Source organism: Xenopus laevis, chromosome 3S (assembly GCF_017654675.1).
Source record: "Xenopus laevis strain J_2021 chromosome 3S, Xenopus_laevis_v10.1, whole genome shotgun sequence".
Lineage (NCBI taxonomy): Eukaryota > Metazoa > Chordata > Amphibia > Anura > Pipidae > Xenopus > Xenopus laevis.
In genome coordinates this window covers 62,240,195-62,265,561 of record NC_054376.1, presented here as the reverse complement: position 1 = coordinate 62,265,561, position 25,367 = coordinate 62,240,195, and the positions used below count along the sequence as shown (strand labels likewise).

The window sequence follows — 25,367 nt, the reverse complement described above, 5'->3', positions numbered from 1 at the left end:
GTGCGCGGTGACATCATGCGGCGCTTGGGTTAGTGCAGTGTCCCGCCCGGGCTCCAGTGCTGGAAGTGCTGCCTGCTCTGACCCCGGCATCTGACTGCAGCTCTATATGGTGGATGTCATCTTGCCCTGCCCGCTCTTGGCTGCTATGGGAGAACATCCCAAAAGTAAGTCGTGCTGCTTAGCTGGAGTTGTGTCCGACTATAGATCTGCCTGGGTGTATGTGCCCCATCTACACTGTGCGCCTCAACTTTCTGCTGCTCGTCTGTCATCCTCTGCCCTGCGCTCCTGCTGCAGATACCGGCGCAAACTCACTTCTTAAAGGAGAGCACGGGTTGATTCATACATTAGGACTGGATGCTGAGCAAGGAGTGTAGGGATGCACTAGTCTAGTCTGAGTCAGACTCATATACTACATGATGAGAAAGATTGAGATTGGATGGGAGAATGGATGATAGATTACTGCTGCCATTCTGATCTGTGCCATCATGTGTGGCCATCCTAATAAATGAGCATTTGTGTCATTGTATAATAGTGTTGCTATAGCTGGAAGGGCCTGTGCCACAGGGGCAGCTACAGAGAATAGTTTCGGGTATTGGTATTGATAGAGCCACAAGCCTGGGGTGTGTAGATGCGCTAAATGGAAGTGCCAGTGCCACAGACAGACAAACGGAGATCTTGGGTAAAGGTAGTGACACAGACAAAGCGCTAACGGGTACAAACAGGGAGCAGTAACTGTACTTACTGGCAGTGACAATGGTTGGGTGTGTGGGAGTTCTTTTAGTGCCACAGATTATAGGAAATTGCTTGCATGTCTGTCTCTGAGTGTGCCGCAGAAATGCAGCCAGGGCTTGGAATTCCTATGCCCGACTGTGTCTGAGAATACGACAGTGTGTGCAATGGTTTGTGTGAGGGTATGACGGATTGGCTGTAATTGGCTACACAATAGCAAAGCTTTTGTTACAGACAAGGTATCAGTGTGACACGCGCTTCCAGCTGTAGAGCTCATGTAAGTACAGTGCGCCTAACGGTGTGCTCCTCTCCCGCCAGAGAAGGCCGGTGTGGCCGTGTGTGTGGGCTGTGGCAGCCACATCCTCGATCAGTACATCCTCAGAGTGGCCCCCGACCTGGAGTGGCACGCGGCCTGTCTCAAGTGCGCCGAGTGCAGTCAGTACCTGGATGAGAACTGCACGTGCTTTGTGCGAGACGGCAAGACTTACTGCAAGAGGGACTATATCAGGTGAGCAACTACTACACGCCCATACATTCTTATTCATTCATTCATACCTCCTTCATGGGCTTCATGGGCTTATTACAGGATATATTAGTGGGACTGGACTTTTATAGGATGCCCTTACACATGTCTATTAGAATTCAGGTATAAAAAGCCCATGTGAAACTGTGTGTGAAGATTCTCATTCCTCCAGCTCATGGTGCATCTATAGAAATAAGTCGAATCAACTGCACTTGCTGTGTTTTTTCTTCAATGAAAAAAACACCGCAAGTCCAGTTGATTTGACTTATTTCTACAGATACAGGAGAAATGCGTTTTACTTTGGATAAATCCAGCCCAGCGCGGACCCAGGAATAGCGCTATAAATTGGCGCAGCGCCGAAACAGCGACGGAGGGAATAATATTTCGTTTGGATAAAATCATTGGGAAGGCCTGGTTATTGCATCTTAACTGCACACACCGTTCTTCTTCGTGGTTCTGTATTGAATATGGAACTGCAGACACATGTTTCACGCAATGTGCTTTTAGCTGCAATAATGGCAAATCATTCAATATTTCTAGAAAGAGTAAGAAATATAATTCCCAAAGAGCTGGTCCTGGGCTAGTTCTGTAAGTACCAGGCGAGTACTGATCCGATCTCTACAGCAGCAAAGGAAAATATTTGCTAAGGAAATTATTTGTTAATTATATTTGGTAACTGTACCAAGAACTTCTTCATAAATCATATATGGAATTGATTTGTTAAATTCACTGGCAATTTAATGTGGATTATCATTTAGCCCCATACTGAAACAGCATCTCACTGTGAAGGGACTATTGCTACTAGTAGTGCCCTCTATAAAGGCCGAAATGCAACTGCCGACCAATCCCGCTAAATGGCAACTCGAGTCGAGTGAGTCGGCTTCAGGGGGAATTGAACCCTGGTCTAATGGCAGTGTTGTGTCTCATCCGACCCAGAAATACTGTTATTGGATCTGAGGATAATGTTATAATTATCCGTTTCTTTCCCTCTCTCTGTGCTCATACGTATACACACTATATAAATATAAATCTATAACGTTGTGTTCTCTTTACCGGCTGGTGCAGTATGTACATAGACAATTGCATCAACTGATATATCTGTATAGCTCAGTGGGTAAGCGGCACAGGTCAGGCCCATTTGCCTATTTTCAAGGAATTTCGTTATATAAATAAAATGTAAGTTCTTTCTTTTCTAATAATCGGATGCATACATAAAAAGTGGCATTTTATTGGCACGATCTATATGATTGCTCCTGTCCATGTAGCAGCCCAGTTAAAGTGGAACTATCCCGAAAATGTAATATTAGCTTCAGCATACTGAAATAAAAAAACTCTCTAGATGTAATCAATTAAAAATGATCTACTGTTTCTGGAATAATCAAGTTTATCTTTACTATTCCTCTCTCAGCACCTGTTTCTCCTCATTCTGTCTTTATTCAGGATTTGGGTGTCAGATGAATGATCCAATATATTTTTAGGGGGGCTCCTTTTGCGTAGAAGATGTATTAGAGCTCACTCTATTAAAATCACCAGAAATCCTGTCTCTCTACATGCAGAATTTGTGCAAACAGCAGTTATTTTGTTAGATTTTGTTTGTACTGGAATCAGTTATTTGAGTGAGCTCTAATAAATCTGCTAGGAAAGGAGTCAATGAATATCTGACACCCAACTGCTGCATGAAGACAGAATGAAGAGAAACAGATACTGAGAAAGGAATATAGAAAATAAACATGATTATTTCAGAAACAATGCAGAATTTTTAATTGATTGTATTTAGAAAGTTTCTTACTCCAGTATGCAGAAGCTTATATTAAATTTTCATTTTCGCGATAGCTCCCCTTTAACTGAGCCTTATCAGATATCCTGATGTCCCAAGCAGTTTGTTTTTCTTCTCTGGAGCCGAACGTTGGTTGAGTGACTTGTGGCTGCTGCTCTGAGCCCCCATGAATGTGTATAACAATCACTGTGCCCCTTTAAAATCTCTGTCTAGGCTCTATTTTGATCTGGGCTCATACTATAGGGAGCTGCTATTACATACAGTAAAGTGCTACTCAGCTTTTCTGGCTTATATCATTATTAGCCTGTTCGTTTTAGAACAGAAACAGAACACATTTGCAGATTAGAAGACAGGGATAAAGAGTCTGGAAGTTGGGGAACGAGAGTTTATTATATGAGCTTATCTATGATATAACATATATGATATCATAAGACATCAAAAAACCATAGATCATATGTGATATATCGTATGTGTTTGTATTCTTATTAAAATATACAGTTTGTGTGACTGGGTATTGTTTATGAGTTTCCATTTGTAATTGTTTTATGTACAGAATTCTTCCATTTGTAACTATTGCACCTATGGCTGCTATTTATTCTGTGCTTGTTATTACTGTGTCTGTAATGTTATAGACTGGCTGTGGGACCGAGATTGATTTTAAATAGAATCATTAAGACGTTGTCTTGGGGTAACCAGGTAAAAACATATTCTGTTGTTGTTAAATAATTACGGAATGGTTCTCGTAGGCATTTCTGAAGTCAATGGGGTGACAAGAATAAAAATGCGGCAAGTGTATATTGGAGGAAGAGTCGTACTTCTTGTAGTTCACAATAAATTATGAGGTGTATGCTCTCTGCGACTTGATCTATGGTCATGTTTTTACTTCTTTATCAGCTCCTGCTTTAACGTTATTATTTTACTGTTACTCGCGAATAAATAGTGTTTTACGAAATGCTTGATAATAGTATACACATAGTTATACAGTTTGTGAGCAGTGCAGTATCAGGGACCTTTTCTATTCTACAGTAGTTCTATTTTAGTGAACCTTCATTGTTACCAGTCTCTGCTGAATTAAGGCCACATGTATAACCACAAATGTAAATATACCGCATGTTTAAAATAGTGTTCGGCTGGATTTCAGTGCAATACTCACTGCACATAAGCACAAGTGTATACTGGGTATACAGACTGCCTGTACTTCTCTTTCTACAGTGTTTGTCGTTTGTATACAAGAGCAATCAGATCAGTACTCAACTACTTTTTTCAACCAGTTTCCTAATCGCAGCATATAGCTGTACATTACCCCGAGACCTCACACCATCCGATCATGTATTTTCTAGTGCTGAAATGATGCACAATGTGTTAGTTCCACATTGTAACTCCAATGTATCATACAATGTATCAGATGAAAAAATGTAAATCTACATCCATTTGCCTCCAAGTTAGTTGAGCCCAATGTAACTTACACCCACATAGTTACACTTACAACAAATCATTCCATTCTTTCCTACAGTTTATAGTTATATTTCTGTTAAGATAAATAAAGTGCACCTATTCCTATAATGTTCACAGCACAGTTAAACATGCAGACCTCACAATCTGTGGGCAATGTAACATGTACCCAGTGCCAGAGCATAATTACATAAGACAGGTACCTCCATTCATACTGAGTGTGATGAGTCCTGTATTCAGCTGTGTATGATTATTATATCATATATTGTGCCAGTAGTTTAGCCCATGGCACATACTCGTACTGCAGTCTTACTGATACTACTTCATATTTGTTTTGTTTTCTTCATTCCAAAATGTATACAAATAACACGGCTTAGTGTTTGCAAGTAATATATATATATATATATATATATATATATATATATATATATATATATATATATATATACATATATATATATATATATATATATATATATATATATATATATATATATATATATATATATATATATATATATATATATATATATATATATATATATATATATATATATATATATATATATATATATATATATATAAAATTGTTTGGAGTATCGATGCACACAAAAGTTAAAAAATACTTTTATTTAATACATCTTTAAAACATAGAACAGGTCAACGTTTCGGTCTCCATTTAAGACCATTGTCAAAACCTATATATAATACATATTTGTGCAGAGAATATACAAGGCATCTGTTTATTTGTAAACTGCAGCATGAAAAAAAGGTCGTTTATTGTTGCTGCTATTTACAAATAGTATCAGTACTACAGTAAATATATATATATATGTGATTGGAACTTCCAGTAGAGAGAGAGAGAGATAGAGATATATATATATATACACATCCATATTATATTGATCGTGCACCCAGGCAAACGAACACTATTCGAGAGTGCTGGCTCTTTTATATATATATATATATATATATATATATATATATATATATATATATATATATATATATATATATAATAACAAAAATAAAAAATACCAGCACTCACGAAAAAGTAGTGAAATAGCGCCTGGGTGCAATCCTCAAAGGTCAGTAATAATAGAATGCATACAAGGAGCACTTACAGGTCTTAGCAGAAAATCCTTTGAGAAAGGCTGGTGCCACGTTAGTTTTTTGTGCCTACAATAAATATTTTTTGGATCTTCTGCTAAGACCTGTGAGTGCTCCTTGTATGCATTATATAGATAAATATATATAAAGGGACATAGTACCCCACTCAACTGGAATACTTTTGAAAAAAAATTCAAAATTCAATAAATTTTGATTTTTTTCACAAGTATTCCAGTTGAGTGGGGTACTATGTCCCTTTATTTACCAGCACCTGGCCAAGTTGCTAATCACGTTTAGGGTGTGCTCCTCCCTGTTTTTATTTATATATATATATATATATATATATATATATATATATATATATATATATATATATATATATATATATATAAATAAATATACTTATGTATTTGCTTATCTGTTGTCTATCCAATGTATCATGTAGCTATCTATATGTACTGATTCCTATTTATTGAATGTGATAGCTTCTTTTTTTCTCTATCAGATAGAAGGATACACCGTCCTTTTAAATGTACTGGAACGTCCCAGAAGGATATAGGGATCCTCATAGCATTATAGTTAATAGCAGGAGCTACATTATGTGACACACAGACATATATCTATTTCTTTCTGTGCAGTGACCTCTTTAGATCTTCATTTTAGGGCCCTCAAAACGTTTAGACCTGTTTTACCAAAAGATATTGAAATTCCTCATCATGCCCCCCCCCCTGCTTCCTCTATAGTTGCACCGCTGTTTGTGTGTCTGCGCCACGATAATAGGCGATGTTATACCGTGCAGCCCTAATTCGATCACGTGCCCCTCTTCGGTTGCGCTCACCTTTGTGTGTGTGTGTGGGGGGGGACAGATTAGGATCGCGAGAATGACTTTTGTACAGATAGTCCCAATACAATCGTGCTATTCATTAAACACGCTGCTTATCTTTCACGACTAAGGTCAGTATGTGTGTTCCCCCCTCAGGTTATTCAGTACCCGCTGCCCCAGATGTCAGGGGACTCTGCCTCGCTCGGAGCTGGTGATGAGAGTGGGGGAGCGAGTGTATCACACCGATTGCTTCCGATGCTCTATCTGCAGCCGCCGCCTCCTCCCGGGGGAAGAGATCAGCCTGAGGGACCAAGAGCTCTTGTGTGGGGCAGAGCACAACCTCCCAGGTAGGGAGCCACTGTAGCACAATACTATACAAACACCCCCCTGTATAGAATAAGAGCAGCCAAAGTAGTGCAAAATCGCACCACTGCTGCGACCCATAGCAACCGATAAGCGACTGATTATAATACTTTCCTTAAATTCGCTGTCTGCATTTGTTTGTTGATCTGGATGGATTTTCTACTGCATAATTATATGAAATCCCACTGTATTTGCCTTTAATTCTGTAGCTTCCTGCTTTCAGATGGTTTAGCTAATGCCCAAGCTGGAAATCGTATTATAATCAGCTCTTAGTTACATAAATATTACATGGTTATGTAGTGTTAAATGGGAGCTCCAACTAATAATCTCGTTTTGCCTAATCCTATGCATCTTTTAAATACACATTATATTATTATTATTATTATTATTATTATTAAGTGCCAGCATTTTTCACAAAGCTGTACAATAAATAGGTGTATACAATAAACATAAAAATTATATACCAAAAAAAAAACCCCACAAAGATACAAGAACATTTCAGTGGTGTGCTGCATTATATAGTGAATAAAGAACCCCCTCTTGTAAAATATAAGGATATTATAAGTTACTGAGGAGTTTCATGACCATATAAAAACACGAGGCGGAAGGAACTCCGAGGTAACTTCTAATATCCTCATAATTTGCAACTGGGGGTACTTTATTTATTATAATACACATACAAATTTCAGTGAGTCATGTGACAGAAATGACATCAGAACTCACAGTTTATAACTGATGACATCAGAACTCACTGTTTATAAGGATATAATTTACAAGATATTTATAGCTTTTGTGTATCATATAACTATAATTGTAACTAAAAACCCTATTTGTTTGTTCTCTGGTTGTTGCTCTCAAAACAATGTAGCATAAGTTAGTTCTCATCCATGTCTGGCTTTTTTTGTATTGCTTCAGCAGTCAGAACTCACAGTGCCGAGAATGGAAACAGCCAGAGAGATACTTCTGTCATTTATAATTGTATTTACGAATAACTTTAAAATCCTGGCTAAATTTTAATGAGTTAAATTATTCAGTATTTTGGAAAATTGCTTATAATTATATTTTCTTATACTGTGCAATGGAAAATGAGCATGTCTCTACCCATGATGCCTTATGGGAGAATTCAAACTGTCATTTTTGGTATTTAGGCAATGCTGTGTGTATGGCATGAGACAAATAAATACCTTCTGATTTCAGAAGGCTTCACTTTGCATTTACTGTGCAAAATAGTTACAATGTAATATAATCAAAAACTGTTCTCACAAGTAATTACGTTTCCAAATATATAATACATTTTATGATAGTGTCTGGATTGCAGTATTCATGAAAGCAAGATGGATGAACGTAGCGCCAAATCTACATTTTGGAGAAGAGGCAGGGATGTATCAGTCAGTCACAAGCTGGCTCACTTTGCTTATCTGCACACCCCAAAGGCACTGATTTGCTGCAAATACTCATAAAAGTAAAGATGGTGGTATCGGGGCAAGTAAAATAAAAGTATGTTGACTCCCTGTAAAACCTATTTCCTTTTGCTAGGCTCTGATAGTTTATAAATTGTTATGGGGGGTTTGATGCCTATTGCCATGATAATTGCTATTTTATCTTTACCTGGAAGCCTTTTAAAAAAGCATTTACAAATACATTTATGGCATACCACACTTTTATATTTGGGGTTTTGCACCACTTGGATTTCCCTCTACAATATAAATGGTTAAAATACCCAAATTGGCTACATCACCCATTGACCGTGGCAGGTCAACAGAAAACCAGCACCACTACTGCAGAGTGAGTAGATTTCGGGTGTGCAGTGTAACAATTACATTACATCTCCCATTGTCCTTAAGCTTCTCACATACAGTCTGACAAACAGCAAACTCACTGGTTTTTATTTCTGTATTTCAACGATTGGCTGGAGTTGTTTGGAAGATTCAATATCTGATGAACTGACACATTTATGTGGCAATGTTAGGAGATAAACCTGAAAGCTCTTGAATTAAAAGGGCATTTTATTGATTTTCTGCTTTTGGTATTGAGAAGCAGAAGAAAGCAGTAAATATGTTCACAATGGTCATGGTGAAGCAGCCATAGAAATCTAGCAATAAAAGCAATGCCCTTACCCGCAAGCATTGGAGAATCATGTTAATAAAAATGCTGTGCAGAACAATAATCAGTGCTGATGTGATCAAAAGTCCGATTATGCAGTGAGCTTTACCCCCACTGTAAGTCCTCTCTAGATCATCCTGCTGAGAACCTTTTGTAACTGTCTCACAATAATACATCTCCAGTTTTATTTATCCAACCCATGGAAATCAAAGATGTCAATTAACCCCATTTCAAAAGTGTGTTGGTAATACAGTCCTGGAGTTTTTTTTAATCTTAATTCCTCTTCACGCTAAATTAGGATTACCAGATCACTAAAAAATCTGGGATTTATCTAACATATGCCTGTTGCAGGGCTAAACTGATTCCATTTAATTAAAATTACAGGCAGTGCAGTCCTTCTAGCTGGATTTTGTTTTTGACTATTTATACACTAAACTGTATCCTGAAATAAGGTCTCACAAATGCCCGGAGTGGATTATTATCACCCTAATTACATGGGAAAGTTCTTGATGTAAGAATGGAAAGCTTTATAAACTATTTTCCTGTAGGAAATGGTAATAGCACCATAATCGTAGCTTAAAGCAGATGTTTCCACTATAACTAAGGAAAAATTTGCACCATACTTTGCACCATCTGAAGATAACATTCCTTCCCCTTCATTACACACTACTCACATCACTTCATTACTGGGTAAGCTCTGGTCTGCTCTAGACTGTGATATACATGTATCATTTTAGGGACACAATCAAATGCAATTAACCATACATTTCATGCAACCATACTGTCTTCTCTACCTGGGTGCCAGTCTCTTTTTTAGGCTTTCTCGTCAAATTATATTAATGAAGATATCCTTATCCAAGCATATACATTTTTGTGTGTTTTTGTAAACCTCCAGAGCTGACACTAGTCTTATTATTTCAGACTCCGGCAGGCCCTCATCCCTCAGATCTCACATCCACAAACAAACAGAAAAGACTACCAGGGTCCGGACGGTACTGAATGAAAAGCAACTACATACACTGCGAACATGCTATGGGGCCAATCCCCGTCCAGACGCCCTGATGAAGGAACAGCTGGTAGAAATGACTGGACTCAGTCCACGGGTTATCCGGGTTTGGTTTCAGAACAAACGATGTAAAGACAAGAAGAGATCCATTTTCATGAAACAGCTCCAGCAGCAGCAACTGAGTGACAAAACAGTGAGTAATGTAGCAAATGAGCACTGCTTGCTAAATCCAACTGACTGACATGATAAATGGATGAATGGTCAACAGCTTCTTATTCAGTTAAAAATTAAAGGACAAATCAAGGGAGGATTTTATTTGGGATAATCCGATGGATTGTGTATTCAAATGATTGTTATTGCAATGCCCCTTGCAATTTGTATGGTATGTAGTGTTGGATAATCCTGCTAACATTGCACAGATATGGGGGCGTGTTATCCAGAATGCTTGGGACCTGGGGTTTTCTGGATAAGGGATCTTTCTGTAATTCGGATCTCCATTACTTCAGTCTGCTAAAATAACATTTAAACATGAATTAAACCCAACAAGATTGTTTATCCTCCAGTGAGGATCTTAGCTGGGGTCAAGTACAAAGTATTGTTTTGCTTTGTTTTTTACACAGAAAAAATGTGAATTATTTGATTAAAATGGAGTCTGAGGGAAACAACCATCCCATAATTCAGAGCTTTCTGCATAATGGTTTTCCAGATAACCAATCCCAAATCTGTACTATATATATATATATATATATATATATATATATATATATATATATATATATATATATATATATATATATATATACTACAGTTTTGTAAAAAAAACATTATTATGAGTGTTTTGTTTTTTTTTAAAAGTTTTTTCTTTTATTAAAATTTTAGACATTAAACATAATACAATTAGAAGAAGAGTAAAGGTATAGTAAAGAAGAAAGTTGAGAAAGAGGGGAGGAGGGGGGGTAAGGCATAAAATATCATAACCATTATATTAGTACATCAGCAGTTAACTAGATTGCACAGTTAGCCAGGTACCCCATATCGCTTCAAATTTTCCAGGGCAGCCTCTTGAAAGATAGGTTAGTTTCTGGTTCGAGAGAGAGTCATTTATCAGTTTTTGCCAATATTGTATTGTGGGGGGGTTGAGCGACTTCCAGTGCATTAATATGGCTTTTTTGGCATAATACAGGAGCTGTAGGTAGCATATTTTAGCATAGGAGTGTAGCTGCAAGCCCTCTATTATCCCCAACAGACAGGTTTGGAGTACTGCACTCCAAAAGCTCTGAATTACCGGACAGGACCAGAATATATGAAACATGGTACCAGGTTCCACTCTGCACTTAGGGCATAGATCCGATACATTATCATATATTTTTGCCAGACGGGAGGGGGTTAAGTAAACTCTATTTAAAAATTTAATTTGTATAAGCCTGTCCCTCATAGATATAGATAGCTCTGTTACAAGCTTTAGTGCATCCTTCCATTTTTCGTCAGTCAGGTCAGGGATATCTTCTTGCCATTTGCCCTTAACTCTCTCAAGGGGAGAGGGACCAGCAGTAGATAATATCGTATACAACCAGGATAGGGTTTTAGTTAGGTCTAACCTGTGTAAGTAGGTCTCAAGGGTCGTCACCTTCAAGTTGACAGGCTTGATTGGAAATTGTACGTTGAAAGCATGGCGTAATTGCAAATAACGAAATAGCATATCTGGGTGGGGGTGCAGTTCCTGTTGGATTGTGTCATACGTTTTACAGTCACCATCAGTGACTACATCACCTAGGGTTTTTATCCCGATCTGTGCCCACCTTGAGATGTCTGGTAGCGAGCAAAAATGAGGGAGGTGATTATTGCCCCACAACGGGGTATGGGGGGACCAGGCCGTAGAGGTTCCTCGAACCAGAATTTGAGATTTCTGAAAGGCCTTCACCACCGTGAGCATAGGAGTAGTGGTCACGTGATATGGAGAGACACCTCTGTAAGGGAGTTTGGCAAGGGCCTCAAAGGAGCCTATTACCGCAGCTTCCAACACTACTGCAGAGTTGCTACGGTCAGGAACAATCCACCAGTGGGCATATACCAACTGGGCTGCAAGAAAGTAAAGTTTGAGATTCGGTAGTGCTAGGCCTCCTCCAGAAGCCGGCGCCTGTAGCACCCTAAAGTTCAATCGAGGATGGTCTCCTGCCCACAAGAAGCCTCTAATAATTTTGTCTATTCTGGCGAACCAATGGGCCCGGGGGGTTACGGGAGAATTATGGAGAACATACAGAAATTTGGGTAGGAAGATCATTTTAAAAATATTAATTTTACCTGGTAAAGAAAGAGGTAGGTCTTGCCACACAGCAACTTTGTTAGTCAGGGTCTGTACTACTGGATCTAGATTAAGTTGTTCATACCTATTAAGATCTTTATGGATCACTATACCCAGGTATTTAAATGTGTTTGCTACTTTGAGCTGTAGCAAGGTGTCCAGCGTATCCTGGGGAAGGGGATCTATGGGAAAGACCACAGACTTAGTGCGATTAATTTTTAAACCAGAGTATTGGCCAAACTCAGAAATAGTTGTCAGGAGATTTTCTAGGGCTAAACCCGAGTGGGCCAAATATACTAGCATATCGTCAGCGTATAATGAGATTTTCTCCGACAAGTTTCCTATACGTAAGCCCTGTATATCCTCATTCGCCCGTATTCTGATGGCCAGGGGTTCTATAGCCAGGGCAAAAAGTAAAGGCGAGAGAGGACACCCCTGTCGGGTGCCCCTTCCCAGTGATATGCTTTCCGACACTTGCCCATTGACCAATATCTTAGCCCTCGGATGTGCATATAGCATCTGAATCCACTTCCGAAGTTTAGGACCCAGCTTATAACGAGTTAACACCTCCCATAGGTATTGCCACTGAACTGTGTCAAAAGCCTTCGCTGTATCGAGGGACACCACAATCCTATTCCCCCCATTATCATGTTGGATCGCTAGGTTAGTAAAAAGTCGTCTCACATTGATATCTGTGGTTTTAGAGGGCATAAAGCCTGTCTGGTCCGGATGTATTAGATCAGGCGCTATCAGTTTAAGTCTGTTGGCTATGATTTTGGCAAATATCTTAATGTCACAATTAAGGAGGGATATAGGTCGATATAAGTCACATCTGTCAGGGGGTTTGCCTTCCTTGTATATTAGAGTAATAAAGGCATCATAACATGAGTCAGGCAGTATTCCTGTTCTATGAATTCCATTAAAGAGAGCTAAGAGTTTGGGGGCCAGAAAGTCTACATATTTCTTATACCATTCAATCGGAATCCCATCTGGACCAGGTGCCTTCCCCATAGGAAACCCATTGATTGCATCTTTAACTTCATCTAAGGTAATGTCTTGGTCTAATTGCATGGCTAGATCTGGAGGGACCTCTGGGAAGTCTATTGTATTTAGGAATTCCTTGAGCTTGTCAGAAGAGGTATCAGGTGGTGAACGGTATGTGGATTGAAAATACATCTCAAATTGTTGTGTCATTTGTATTGGGTCTGTAATGAGAGTAGTTCCATTAGTAACGGCCTGTATCATAGTCTTCGGTACATCCCCCCTGGCCAGTAGCGCCAGCAGCTTCCCATTTTTGTCGCCCTTGTCATACCAGGCAGCTGCTCTGTAAAGCTCCCATTGCGAGTATTTGTCAACTAGTAGTAAGTCCAGGTCTCTCTGAGCCGATTGCATAGCCTGTTTAGTTTCGTCAGATTCTATTAGCGTCAGATCTGTTTCTGCTTTAGCTAAAGTGTCTCGAGCAAGAGAGAGAGCCTGGTCCCCCTCTCTGCGTGCTGACTTAATAAGGGAGATATATGCACCTCTTATATAGGCCTTACCGGCGTCCCACACTATATGTTCTGCTGCAGTGTCTTGGTTAATTTCCCAATATTGTGTAAGCAAAGGAAGGAGACGTTCGTTAACCTTTGGGTTGGCTATCCATTTGGGGGGTAATCTCCATTTATCTCCTCTAACCTGATTGGTGCCACCCAGAGATAATAAGAGAGGGGCATGATCAGAGCACATCCTCGTCAAGTATTCTATAGAGTCAACATATGGTAATACTTCAGTTGTACCTAGACACATATCTATACGAGACATCGCTGCAGAGGCCACAGAGTAACACGAATACTGTTTAAGTTGGGGGTGTCGCCATCTCCAGATATCCATCAGGCCTGTAGCTTCTACCCAACGGGCAAAATTTTTTGTGTCATGAGCGGAGGGGTGAAGTCTATCTAGGGCCGGATCAAGGACCAAGTTAAAGTCACCTGCCCATAGCATAGGATGATTGCCCATTTCAGCTACTTTTTGTAAGATTTCATTTAGTATTTGTATGTCTGCAGGAGGAGGTAAATATACATTAACAATTATATAAGTGGTATCAGCAATTTGGGCTTTCAAAATTAGATACCTTCCACCTCTATCCGAAGTGAGTGCGTGAAAATGAAAATTTAGTGATTTCCTAACCAGGATAGCAACTCCCCTGGAGTATGTTGAGAAGTCTGCATGATATGCCACCGAAACCCAGTTCCGTTTCAGTGCACGAACCCTCTGGCCACTAGATGAGTCTCCTGGAGTAGTATAACATCCGCCCCAGATTTCCTGGCCGGATCTAAAACCACTGCTCTCTTGATTTTATCGTTAATCCCACGCACATTCCAGGATAGTAATTTAAAACATTGAGGAGCCATAGTCATTTTTAGGGTAAATTTTGTTCCACTGTGGCCAGCGTAACTCTAAGGGCCCGTGGGCTCCCAGCAAAAGAATGGTTGTGTCAGGCGATATAGGAGTGTGTTTCGAGTTTCGTGGGGGACCTATAGCTGTCAGCAGCAATGTCTCGTACCACCAACAATATTTATTAGTCCTTAAACCTCCCCTCATAGAGGTAAGTAAAGAAAGGGGAAAAAGGAAAGAGAAGAAAAATAGACAAAAAGAATACCCATTAACATTAAATCCCCCACCCGGTATCCTCCTCCCAACCTGGAGATACATTTTCCCTTAATTCGAACAATCCCAACAGGGGAGTGGGTAGCACTTGGCAATAACTCTTAAAACAAAAAGATAAGGTGAAACAGGGGCAGAGTCTGAGTCTCCGTAGTACCTAGAGTAGCATATATATATTAGGGAGATCCTGAGAGTCATCCCTGCAGCAGGATCAGGCTGAGGTAGCCGAGTACATCAGGCACTGGTGCAAGACCGGCAATGAGCACACCATATCCCAATACTAAGACAGTGAAGATCCCAGCATGTCATCTTCCCCCACCTGCCAAGTAGAGGGGATTGTTCCCTCCCTTCCAAATCATGGGAGTAAGCCTCAGTGTATTGGTTGTGATACGTCCAAATTTAGTATTGATACACAATCAGTAAGTGCTTTCTCCTGTCCTGAGTATTCCATTGGCGGGGTAACTAGAGTGTCTCTGAGAGCTCGTAGGCACAAGCAGGAACAGTCTGTAACAACCAGTCCACAGTTATGGCTTACAAATTTCCAGCCATGTTCTAGTCTGAGGTGGAGAGGGTACATCCATGTGTCACCGAGCAATGTGAGTAAATGGGGAGTGATGCCCTCCCCTTACCGTCAGGGAATATAGCCTGCAACCTATGGCTCAGTCTATAGTGTGAGGGTAGAGCAGTCAGAAAAGTATAAACAAGAATGATCTCACCTGCTGCAGCACTGTCTTTTACCGTCTGTTTTAATTAGGGCGACGAGGGCTGGCTCTAGGGGACAGATCGCCCCGGGCATCGAGCCAATCGCTCGCTTCTTGAGCTGAGGTGAAAAAATTGGCTCTGTCTCCGGCTTGAACCCTCAGTTTGGCTGGGTAGAGCATGCCGTATTTCAGATTGGCGTCTCGCAGGCGGCACTTGACTGCCGTAAAGGTGCTTCTTTGTCTTTGAAGCTCTGCAGAATAATCTGGGTAGATGGATACCTTCTTTCCTTCCACCATAATCTCTGGGCTCTGTCTGGCTGCCTGTAGTACGGCGTCACGATCTCGGAAGTTTAGCAGTCGAACCAAGAAGGGCCTGGGCGGTGCTCCTGGCGGGGGGCTCCTACCTGGTACCCGATGGGCCCGTTCGACCGCATAAAAAGGTGAGAAAGCAGCTGTGGGGACAGAGTCTCGCAGCCATTTTTCTGGGTCATTTCCTTCCGTTCTCTCTGGGAGCCCCACAATACGTAGGTTATTACGTCGCTGCCTATTTTCATAGTCGTCCAATTTGTCCGTGCAGGCCTTAAGTTGAGTTTCCATGCGTATTATTGCTTCAGGAATTGGAGTGCAGGTATCCTCAAGAGTTGAGATTCTGTTCTCTGTCTCACACACTCTCTCCCGCATATTCTGTAAGTCGGCCCGCAGCAGCGAGAGGTCGATCTTGACTTCCTCCAATTTAGTGGAAAGCGAGGTCCTGCAATCCGTAATTGCGTCCAAGAGCAGCTGTGTCGCCGCTTCTGGTTGCGATGAGGAGGAGCTCGCAGTCGCTGGTTGAGGTTCCTTCGGATTAGAACCATTTTGAGAAGGCTGCCTTCTCAAGTTGCTCAAGTTTAGATGCCGCATCAGACTTTGGTTTTTGTGTTTTGCTGCCTCCCATCATGAGAAGGACAGTGTTGTTATAGTAGATACTGCACTTGTGCTAAAGTAGGATCTCAATAAGTAGTGGTAGGTTGCGGTACACGGAGCTCTCAACTGAGCCCTTTACATTATAGTAGCATCCATGCTTGTCCTGCCCCACCGGACAGATTGGTGTTGTAGGTGTTGTAGGGGTCTGTGGACAAGTGCCCTAATCAGGTAAGCTTATTGTAGAACCTGTGTGGGCATTTGATTGCAAGATGCTGGGCTGTAACTGGTATATTGCTATGCAGAGGGGTATCTGAGATCACCCAGATGGATTCCCACCACTTGACTATAAAGCCTGCTCCTCCTTGTATCAAAGGCTCTTTGTGTGTGGAGCACTCTGGTTGCTTTCCCCTGGGACCAGTTCTGATGAGGCTGCAGGCAGAGTCACTATCCCTCTATCGCAGGAGATAGTAATAGGCCTCACTGCCTCATTCCTCCCAGTTCATAGGTGGAAACAGGGATAGAAGTATGCACAAAGAGCGCCCCCAGGGTCTGCCAGGCACTCACCCCACCTTTCCTCCTTCGCCTGAGCCGCAAACTGCTGTTTTGGCCTTATGCGGCGGGGTTGGAGTTCCGGTCCGTGCGCGTCCGGGTCAGAGCCTTACTCAAGGCCGCGGCTTTGGGCGCGACACTAGGCCGCACTTTGTTTGTTGGCCCGGGAGCTGTTGGAGCGGCGGTTTCGGGCGCAGACGGCAGCGGATGCCCCCCTAGAGCTGCAGGTAACTACTACTAGTCCGTATGGGCTTTATTTGTTGGGGAAAGTGCCGTTTGTCATAAGGACCCTGGGAGCGCCTGAAAACTGCTTCCACGCTGCTTGCCAGCTAGCCACGCCCCCCATTATGAGTGTTTTTTAATGAAGCTTGTATGAGGTTTGTTGAGGAAGAAAACAGATTTTAAAAGGAACTGTCCGACACTGCTTGTATAGGTAGTTTCACCTGAAAAATGCTATGTATTTTCAAACCAAGTTAACCTGTACTAGTGATGTTAGGCAGTTCCATTCAAGTCAATACGATAGGACAAAGCAACAATTGGTGACTGAAATATGCTGCTTGGCAAAACTCCATATTTGTCATTAACAATTATGTTAAATTGTCTTTGGAAAACAGTTAATTGTCTAATATAGCTTTCTAAAAAAACAGGTCAAAAACACTCCAATGATCCAAATGTGGGTCACTTTTATTTATTTTTAGTGTAGTAGTGTCCAGTTAGTAGTAGGATGCTGAAGGACAAGGAATTAAATATGTTAATCACCCCCTCAGAAGTACAAAAGATTCACTTGCCCAGGGAGAAATATTAACATCCAAGCACCTAACATATTGCCACCCCCAGTAAATCCATTGTCCTTGTTTGTTGTATCGCGTTGATAAACAGTTGGTAAACTGAATCTGAAGTAGCAAATATCAAATTAAATTCTTCTACTCTTAGAGTATGGGCAGACGGGCAGATTCGAGGAGATTTAGTCGCCTGGGGATGGGCGAACTTGACCCGTTTCGCCAAAAATTTGCTGCCAGCGAAATGTCGCCGATGCCCATTAAAGTCTATGGGCGTCAAAAATTTTTTGTCACGCATCTTTTTTTTTGTGACTCACGACACCATACAAGTCTATGGGCGCCATTTCTGCGGCGAAACAAGGTGAAAAAATTCGCCCATCCCTACTGGCAACTAATCGCCCCTTCTGCAGGGCGACAATCTCCCCGAACTGCCTTCTTCCTGCCTTCCGCCTGCTTGAATGAGAAAACGCCAGCGCAATGCACTCGCGGCGCTTCGATTTCCAAAAACGCCCGAAGTTGCTTCACAAGGAAACTTTGTGCGACTTCGGAATATGAAGTGCTCCGAGTGCCATCCAGCCGGTGATTTCGATTCTAGCTGGCGGGCAGGCAGTTTGGGGAGATTAGTCGCCCGCAGAAGAGGCGATTAGTTGCCAAGCGACTAAATCTCCCTGAATCTGCTCGTCTGCCCCTACCCTTAGGGCAGAGACAGACGAGAAGATTCAGGGAGATTAGTCGCCCGCAGACAAATCGCCTTTTCTTCGGGCGACTAATCTCCCCGAACTGCCTCCCCGCCAGCTAGAATCTAAATCATCGGCGGGATGGCACTCAGAGCGCTTCATATTCTAAAGTCGCACAAAGTTTCCTCGTGAGGCAACTTCGGAAAACAAAGCGCTCCAAGTTCCATCCTGCCGGGCGACTAATCTCCACAAATCTTCTCGTCCGTCTCTGCCCTTAAGTACATTTGCTTGTGTGTATATTATAACTGGTGTGTCTGCAGCCAATCAGTGATTAGGGTTTTTTCAGGCAGCTACAGGAACAAGAAAAGCAAAAACCTGAAAGTACCAAGACCAGTAGTTGATATATTGTATGTTCCTCTGGTCTATATGTTCGGCAGTTCTCAGTGTGATGTGTGTCACTGACATTGATCTTCATCTTCACAGAGCCTGCAGGGCTTGACAGGAACACCAATGGTAGCAGGAAGTCCAATTCGGCATGACAGCGCTGTGCAGGGAAGTGCTGTTGAGGTACAGACATATCAGCCACCCTGGAAAGCACTCAGTGATTTTGCATTACAAAGTGACCTGGATCAGCCTGCATTCCAACAACTGGTGAGAGAAAGCAGAAAACAGCGGAAGGGGGCGGGGGGGTCACAGAAATGTACAAAAAAGGTGAAATTCCTTTTTTCAATAACTTCTTATGCATACATTAATTCAATATGTTACAATGGATTTTAAGTTATATATTTAGATACAAAAGATCTATTGTTGCTAAATGTAATATTTGTTTGGTTGTTTATATTGTCTTTACTTTTGTTTCTGACTCCTGAAACAATGTAGCAGAAGCAGGCTGATTAACAGATGTGGAGGAAAGTGGATTATGCTACATTACTTCAAGAGTCAGAACAAAGAGTGAGTGCAGAAAACAGAAAGAGACAAACAAGTACTTCTTTCAACTGCAAGTACATTTACAAATAACTTTAAAGCCTTTAAAAACCTTTAACACTTTTCAGAACTTTGAGCTTATGCATCTAGTCACCTCTGGCTTCCCCTGCAGAGCAATCAGACCTAGGTCCCTGCAGCCATAGGGTCTGCTGCCTCCAGGCCTGGACTGGGAGTCAAAATAGGCCCTGCCATTCCAAGTACACAGAGGCCCAAACAGCCCCCTACCAGCCCAAACAGCCCCTACCAGCCCACTATATGGTAACTTTCTATGGAACCATACAGCAGCCCCTCTGGCATTTGCCAGAACCCACAGATTGCCAGTCCGGGCTTGGCTGCCTCTGTAGTTATAGATACCTGTTTCGATCCTTGGGCCCCCTCTACCTGGGCTTCCTGCGCCAGTGCACACAATGCAAATGCAGAAGACAAGGAACTGTAGGTTGTAATTGTGGGGGGTAACCAGTTATCATCAGGCCCTCTCTCTGCAGGTTCCACTAAGGGCAATGACACACAAGGAGATGAGTCACTCCTACAATAATTCTCCTCTTCTGCTGATAAAGTGACTCTCCAGTGGTGTTTCATTTTTCCAAAGTTGCCCAAAGCTGCCTCTAGAGGAACATTGCTATATTTCATGCTGCTATCTTTTTTTTAAATTATTCTTCTTTTTTAAACTATTTTCTTATTCTTCTGGCCATCCTGCTTTATTCTCATGTGTCATGTAGTTCTCTTTCCTTACTCTGCACGATCTATGTCAGGAATATATAAAGCAGCTGCACTCCTTTTTCCATGACAAGTCTTCACCTTAGCCATCTACAGTATAAGCAATTGGAAAATGCGTGTCAGTCACCAATGTCAACTTGCCCTGAAAGTGACACTCCTCGTGGCAGGTTTTAATTCCAGGGCTTCCTTGCATCCTCGGCCCCTTTAATTTGTACCTTATTTAGTAAAGCATCTGGAATTCTGATGAAAACTGCAAGTACAGATAAGCGTCTATGAAGTCACCTTTGTGAACAGAGTTGAGGTGGACACAATTTAGCACTTGTACAGTATATGTAAGTAGGATTGCCACCTGGCCGGTATTTTACTGGCCTGGCCGGTAAAAATGATGGTTGATCCCAATGGTATTAATAGGGGAAAAAAGATAAATATATAGGAAGGCTGGCATTTTTTCCAGAAAAGGTGGCAACCCTATATGTAAGTAAGCTCTTATAATACACAAAAGCCATGAATATCTTGTAAATTATAGCCTTATAAACAGTGTGTTCTGATGTCATCAGTTATAAACGGTGAGTTCTGATGTCATTTCTGTCACATGACTCACTGAAATTTGTGTATTATAATAAATGAAGTTGCAAAATATGAGGATATTAGAAGTTACCTCGGAGTTCCATGACCTCCGGTAACTTCTAATATCCTTATAATTTACAAGAGGGGGTACTTTATTCACTATATAACACTTTGGTACATAGTTAAGTTGGGTTGAAAGAAAACCAAATCTTGATGTTCATCTTGATGTGCACTGCTTACTGCAGAACTTGCTCATTTTTTACTCAACTTCATTCTTTATATACTATCCTCGTGCATTGCTTTATACACAGAATAGGAATTTATTTTTATAGCAAGTATACACAGTAAGGTCTGACCTTATTGGTAGTTAAAGGCAAAATATCCCAAGTTGCACTTGGACACATAAAGTTCTCCAGCTATTATTAACCTGTAACTACCAGCATGTCAGATCTTTGCAGATGATAGATGCTAGTTACTATAAAAGAACATTTGTGAAGCAAAGCAAAATTTTGGAGGGGTCTGGTGCCCCACTCTCCCCATGCTTGCGAAAGCATGCACTCGTCAATTTAAAGGAGAACAGTGGCAGAGAGAGGGGATTTTAATACTATAGAGGAAGCTGATTCCCCAGCGACTGTGGAGTCTTCTTCCACTATAGTTACGCCACTCTATAATCTCCACTGTAATCTCCATGATTTTAGGCTACTAGAAACTAGTGTATTCGTTAAACACAGGCTAGAGCCCCTCCCTGTATATATCCAGGCCATTACACCACTAGGATTATGTCTATTCTCATATATAAATTTTAAAGTGGAAGTTGTTAGGAACAGTTTGGGTTTCATGTACATTGTTTTGGGACATTAGGTCTATGGTTAGGGCCAGCCCTAGGTTAGAATTTATAACAGTTTTTCATATGAAGAAAAGTGTAATTAATGTGCATTATTTAGGGGACAAGAGGTTAAGGTTTAGGGCTAGGGCCAGCGTTAGGCTAGAATTTATAATAATCTTTTCATGTAAAGTAAAGTATTAATAATAAATATTATTTAAGGATATTAGGGTTAGAGCCAGTGGTACCAAAATTCTATAACAACTCTTATGGCCTAATCCCCAAAACCAAGAAAATACAGTGGGGGGTGAATGGAAGGGGGCCAAAATCTGATTGCCCTGGTTGGTTACCTTTCCCCCACAGCTCACCATGATGGTTTCCCTTGGGTTGCAGGTGTCTTTTTCAGAGTCTGGCTCCCTGGGGAACTCCTCTGGCAGTGATATCGCCTCTCTGTCCTCTCAGCTTCCCGACACCCCAAACAGCATGGTGCCCAGCCCGGTGGAGACGTGAAGACCGACACTTGGAAGTCTGCCGCATGGACCCTGCATGAAACCCCCTGCGCCCTACTGAGAAATTGGCCCAGCATTTGGACACAACTCCGCCGCCTCCCGTGCCCACCAAAAGTCCCCTGGGATTCGGGGCCAAACAGGGATTTATGGTTCTTTTTGGAACTACTCGCCCGTGTTTATTATTAGTGGGAGATGGGACTTGGGTTGGACGCTACCACAGAGACCGGATAGGGGTTTGTTGCAACTGCTTGAGGATCTGCCTTCTTATAGCCAATATGGCAGCGGGATACAGAGATATTTCTATAACTATCAAATGCTTAGTCATTTGGTGGAAATGCTAATTTATCTTGTGGACCAAGGACTTTATTACCGAACAAAAGTAAGTTATTCATATTTATTGTCAAATCTGCAGTTACATTGGATTCTAATGTGATCTTAATAAAAAAAGAAATGAAATGAGACAAAAAGGTTTGTTATTTTGCCCTGATTGTTACCTTTGTCTGATTATATATATATACAAACACTGATGTATGGATGTATTAAACACATAGTTCCATCACATGAGGTGAATTTGACACATTATCAACATGACTTTTAGTAGAAATGTACTGTATATTGTTCTTTACCTAGAGTACAGCTAACTGGTTTGGGTGAAGGTAGGGAAGATTTTAAGTGACAGAACTTTCCTTGTATTTCTATTTTCTTTTAGGGCAGAGACAGACGAGAAGATTCGGGGAGATTACAAATCACTTCTTTGGCGAAATCACCAGCAGGATGGTACTCAGAGAGCTTGATTTTCCAAAGTCGCTCAAAGTTACCTCTGAGGCAACTTCAGGCAACTTTGGAAAATGAAACGCTCCAAGTGCCATCCCGCCAGCGATTTTGATTCTAGCCGGCAGGGAGATTAGCCGCCAAAGAAGAGGCAATTTGTCGCCGGGCGAATAAATCTTCCCGAATCTTCTCATCTGTCTCTACCCTAAATCATCTTGTCTTTTCTTATAATTTCTTTAATTCCTAGTGGGAAATATTGGCAAACATTAAATGGTGGTTTGTTTGATGCACAGCTTTTCATATTGAGTACAATTAGGACATATTTTCCCTATATATTCACACACAGCACACCCCCTGGGGGAGGGATGGGGTAAATCTTACTGAAAACATTTGTGAAACTTAATTATAGAACTCTGCTTCTGTGCATTTTATGTTTGCCTGAGCCACCAAAGACACTGAATTAATTACAGTCATCATCATCCTGTTATTGCACTTTCAGTTTTTCATACAGTGTTCTGAATATTAATGAAAAAGGCCTAGAAAAATAATAAAGCAAGATAGGTACCGATGCCTGCAAATGTCTATTTGAGTATCCCATTAAAAGTGTATCGGATTATCGGCAAAAATATATATACACACACGGATAGATAGATCGATAGATAGATAGATAGATATTTTTCCAATGTTACATGTGCTTTTTGACTTTACCAAAAGTGTATGATATTAATATACATATATTTTTTTAATTTACAAATGGAAATCTCTTTACTCTAACAAACCAGTTTCCAACATACTGGCCATAGACATAAAGATAAACCATAAGAGGATCTTCTCGACATTTTTCGTACCATGGCGATCGGTCGTTTAGTCGATCGGACAGGTTAGCTGATAATATATCTGCATGTATTGCCTATCTGATGATATCAGTGAGTGACTAACACTGCTATTTGTCTGTCGTACGATTCTTTTACCACTTTATTTAATGTGAATGGTTAGTGGCAGGTCAGAAGATTGTGTCGTCCGATGGTTCATCGGATATAAGGCTAATAATATCTGCACCTCTATGACCAATTTTTAGCTTATAAACCCCTGCCTCACCTTATTGTGTTGTGAAGTAATGGATTCTGGGACTTGAAGTCCCTCTGATTTCCATAGTGAGTGCTGCACAGATTATCTGGAAAGCAGAGGGACTTCAAGCCCCAGAATACATTGCTTCACAATGAAACACAGTGAGGGAAGGGTTGGACCACTTCGTCAGTAGGGGCTGATTCTAATAAAGATGTGGAGTTGATTCAGTGGAAAGGTGAAGGTGTTTAGCTAGGCACCCTGGTTGGCTACACCCCACGAGTGTACACATGTTTGCGAGTGCGCATGCTCCATAATAGAAGAGAAGGGAGGGAGGGGAGAGCAACGGAAGGGCAGGGGAGTGCCGGAGGTAGGGGGTAGTAACGGAGGGAGGGGAGAGTGATAGAGGGGAGGGGAGTAGTGAGAAGGGAGGCAAAAGCAGCATGGGAGCGAATCCAGACTAGGGGTAGACAGAAGACTTTTGAACAGGTACCAGCCCAGCGCCCCCACATCGTTGCACCCTAGGCAGGTGCCTCTTTTGCCTACCCCTAGTTCTGGCCCTGATGATGCTCACAAAATGTTTTTTGCACATAGCCAAGAAGGAATTAGAGGGAACATTGCCTGTACCTCAGATTTTCACTGCTCTTGTAATAGAATTCCAACCCCTAAAAATTAAGTAATGGCTCGTACAGACGAGCGGTTTTGCCTGCGCTCCCCAGCATTCAGCTTTAAATTGTTTAGCCGCAGGGGAGCGCAGGATGAAAACAAAATGTATTAATTTAAAAGGGCCCATACTCACACAGGTGCTGTAAGCCCCAAACTCAGGTGGAACCAATATGCTGCTTTCCACTTGAGCTCGGCGCTCACAGAAGTCAGTGTGAGTACAGCCGTTTAAAATAATTGACTACTAATTCATCCTGCTCTCCCCTGTGGTGGAATGCATTAAAACTGAATGCAGGGAAACACAGGCAAAACCTGTGTCTGTACGAGCCCTAAGGAAGGTTAAATGGAGGTTAAAGGAGCAGGTCACCTTTGAATTTACTTTTAGTATGATGTAGATATGGAAAGTATGAGAGTTGAGTATGAGTTTGCAATTGGTTCTCATTTTTTATTTAGCGTTTTGTTCAGCAGCTTCCCAGTTTGGTATTTCAGCAGCTATGTGGTTGCTAGGGTCTTTATTAGAGAGGGGAGTATTAATAAGAGAGGACCCACATAGAGAGATGAGTAATAAAAAAAAAAATAATATCAATAAAATTGTAGCCACACAAGGCTATCATTTTTGACTGCTGGGTTCAGTGACTCACATTTCAAAGATGGAAGGCACATAATTAAAACAATACAAAACTAATAATGGAAACCATTTGCAAAGTTCCTAGGAATAGGGTACTCTATAACATACTAAAAGGTAACTCAAAGATGAACCACTCCTTTAAGTGAAACAGCCCCACAGAAACTAGAAAATATGTATTTTCCTGAATTTTGTGTTACAAA

At 41.3% G+C, this 25,367-nt stretch overlaps 1 protein-coding gene across 2 annotated transcripts; it reads left to right on the top strand.

Moving 5' to 3' along the window:
• isl2.S (ISL LIM homeobox 2 S homeolog) lies at positions 1 to 22,520 on the top strand. Of its 2 annotated transcripts, XM_018255634.2 has the most exons (6): positions 2 to 164; positions 1,048 to 1,237; positions 6,571 to 6,761; positions 9,802 to 10,079; positions 18,924 to 19,091; positions 21,925 to 22,520. In XM_018255634.2, the coding sequence occupies exons 1-6, from the start codon at positions 107 to 109 to the stop codon at positions 22,039 to 22,041; spliced, it is 1,002 nt and encodes a 333-aa protein (XP_018111123.1). In that variant the 5' UTR covers positions 2 to 106; the 3' UTR covers positions 22,042 to 22,520. The 2 variants fall into 2 exon arrangements, with proteins under 2 accessions (XP_018111124.1, XP_018111123.1); XM_018255635.2 differs by lacking the exon at positions 6,571 to 6,761 and having other exon boundaries at positions 1 to 164.
• Positions 22,521 to 25,367: the final 2,847 nt, after the last annotated feature.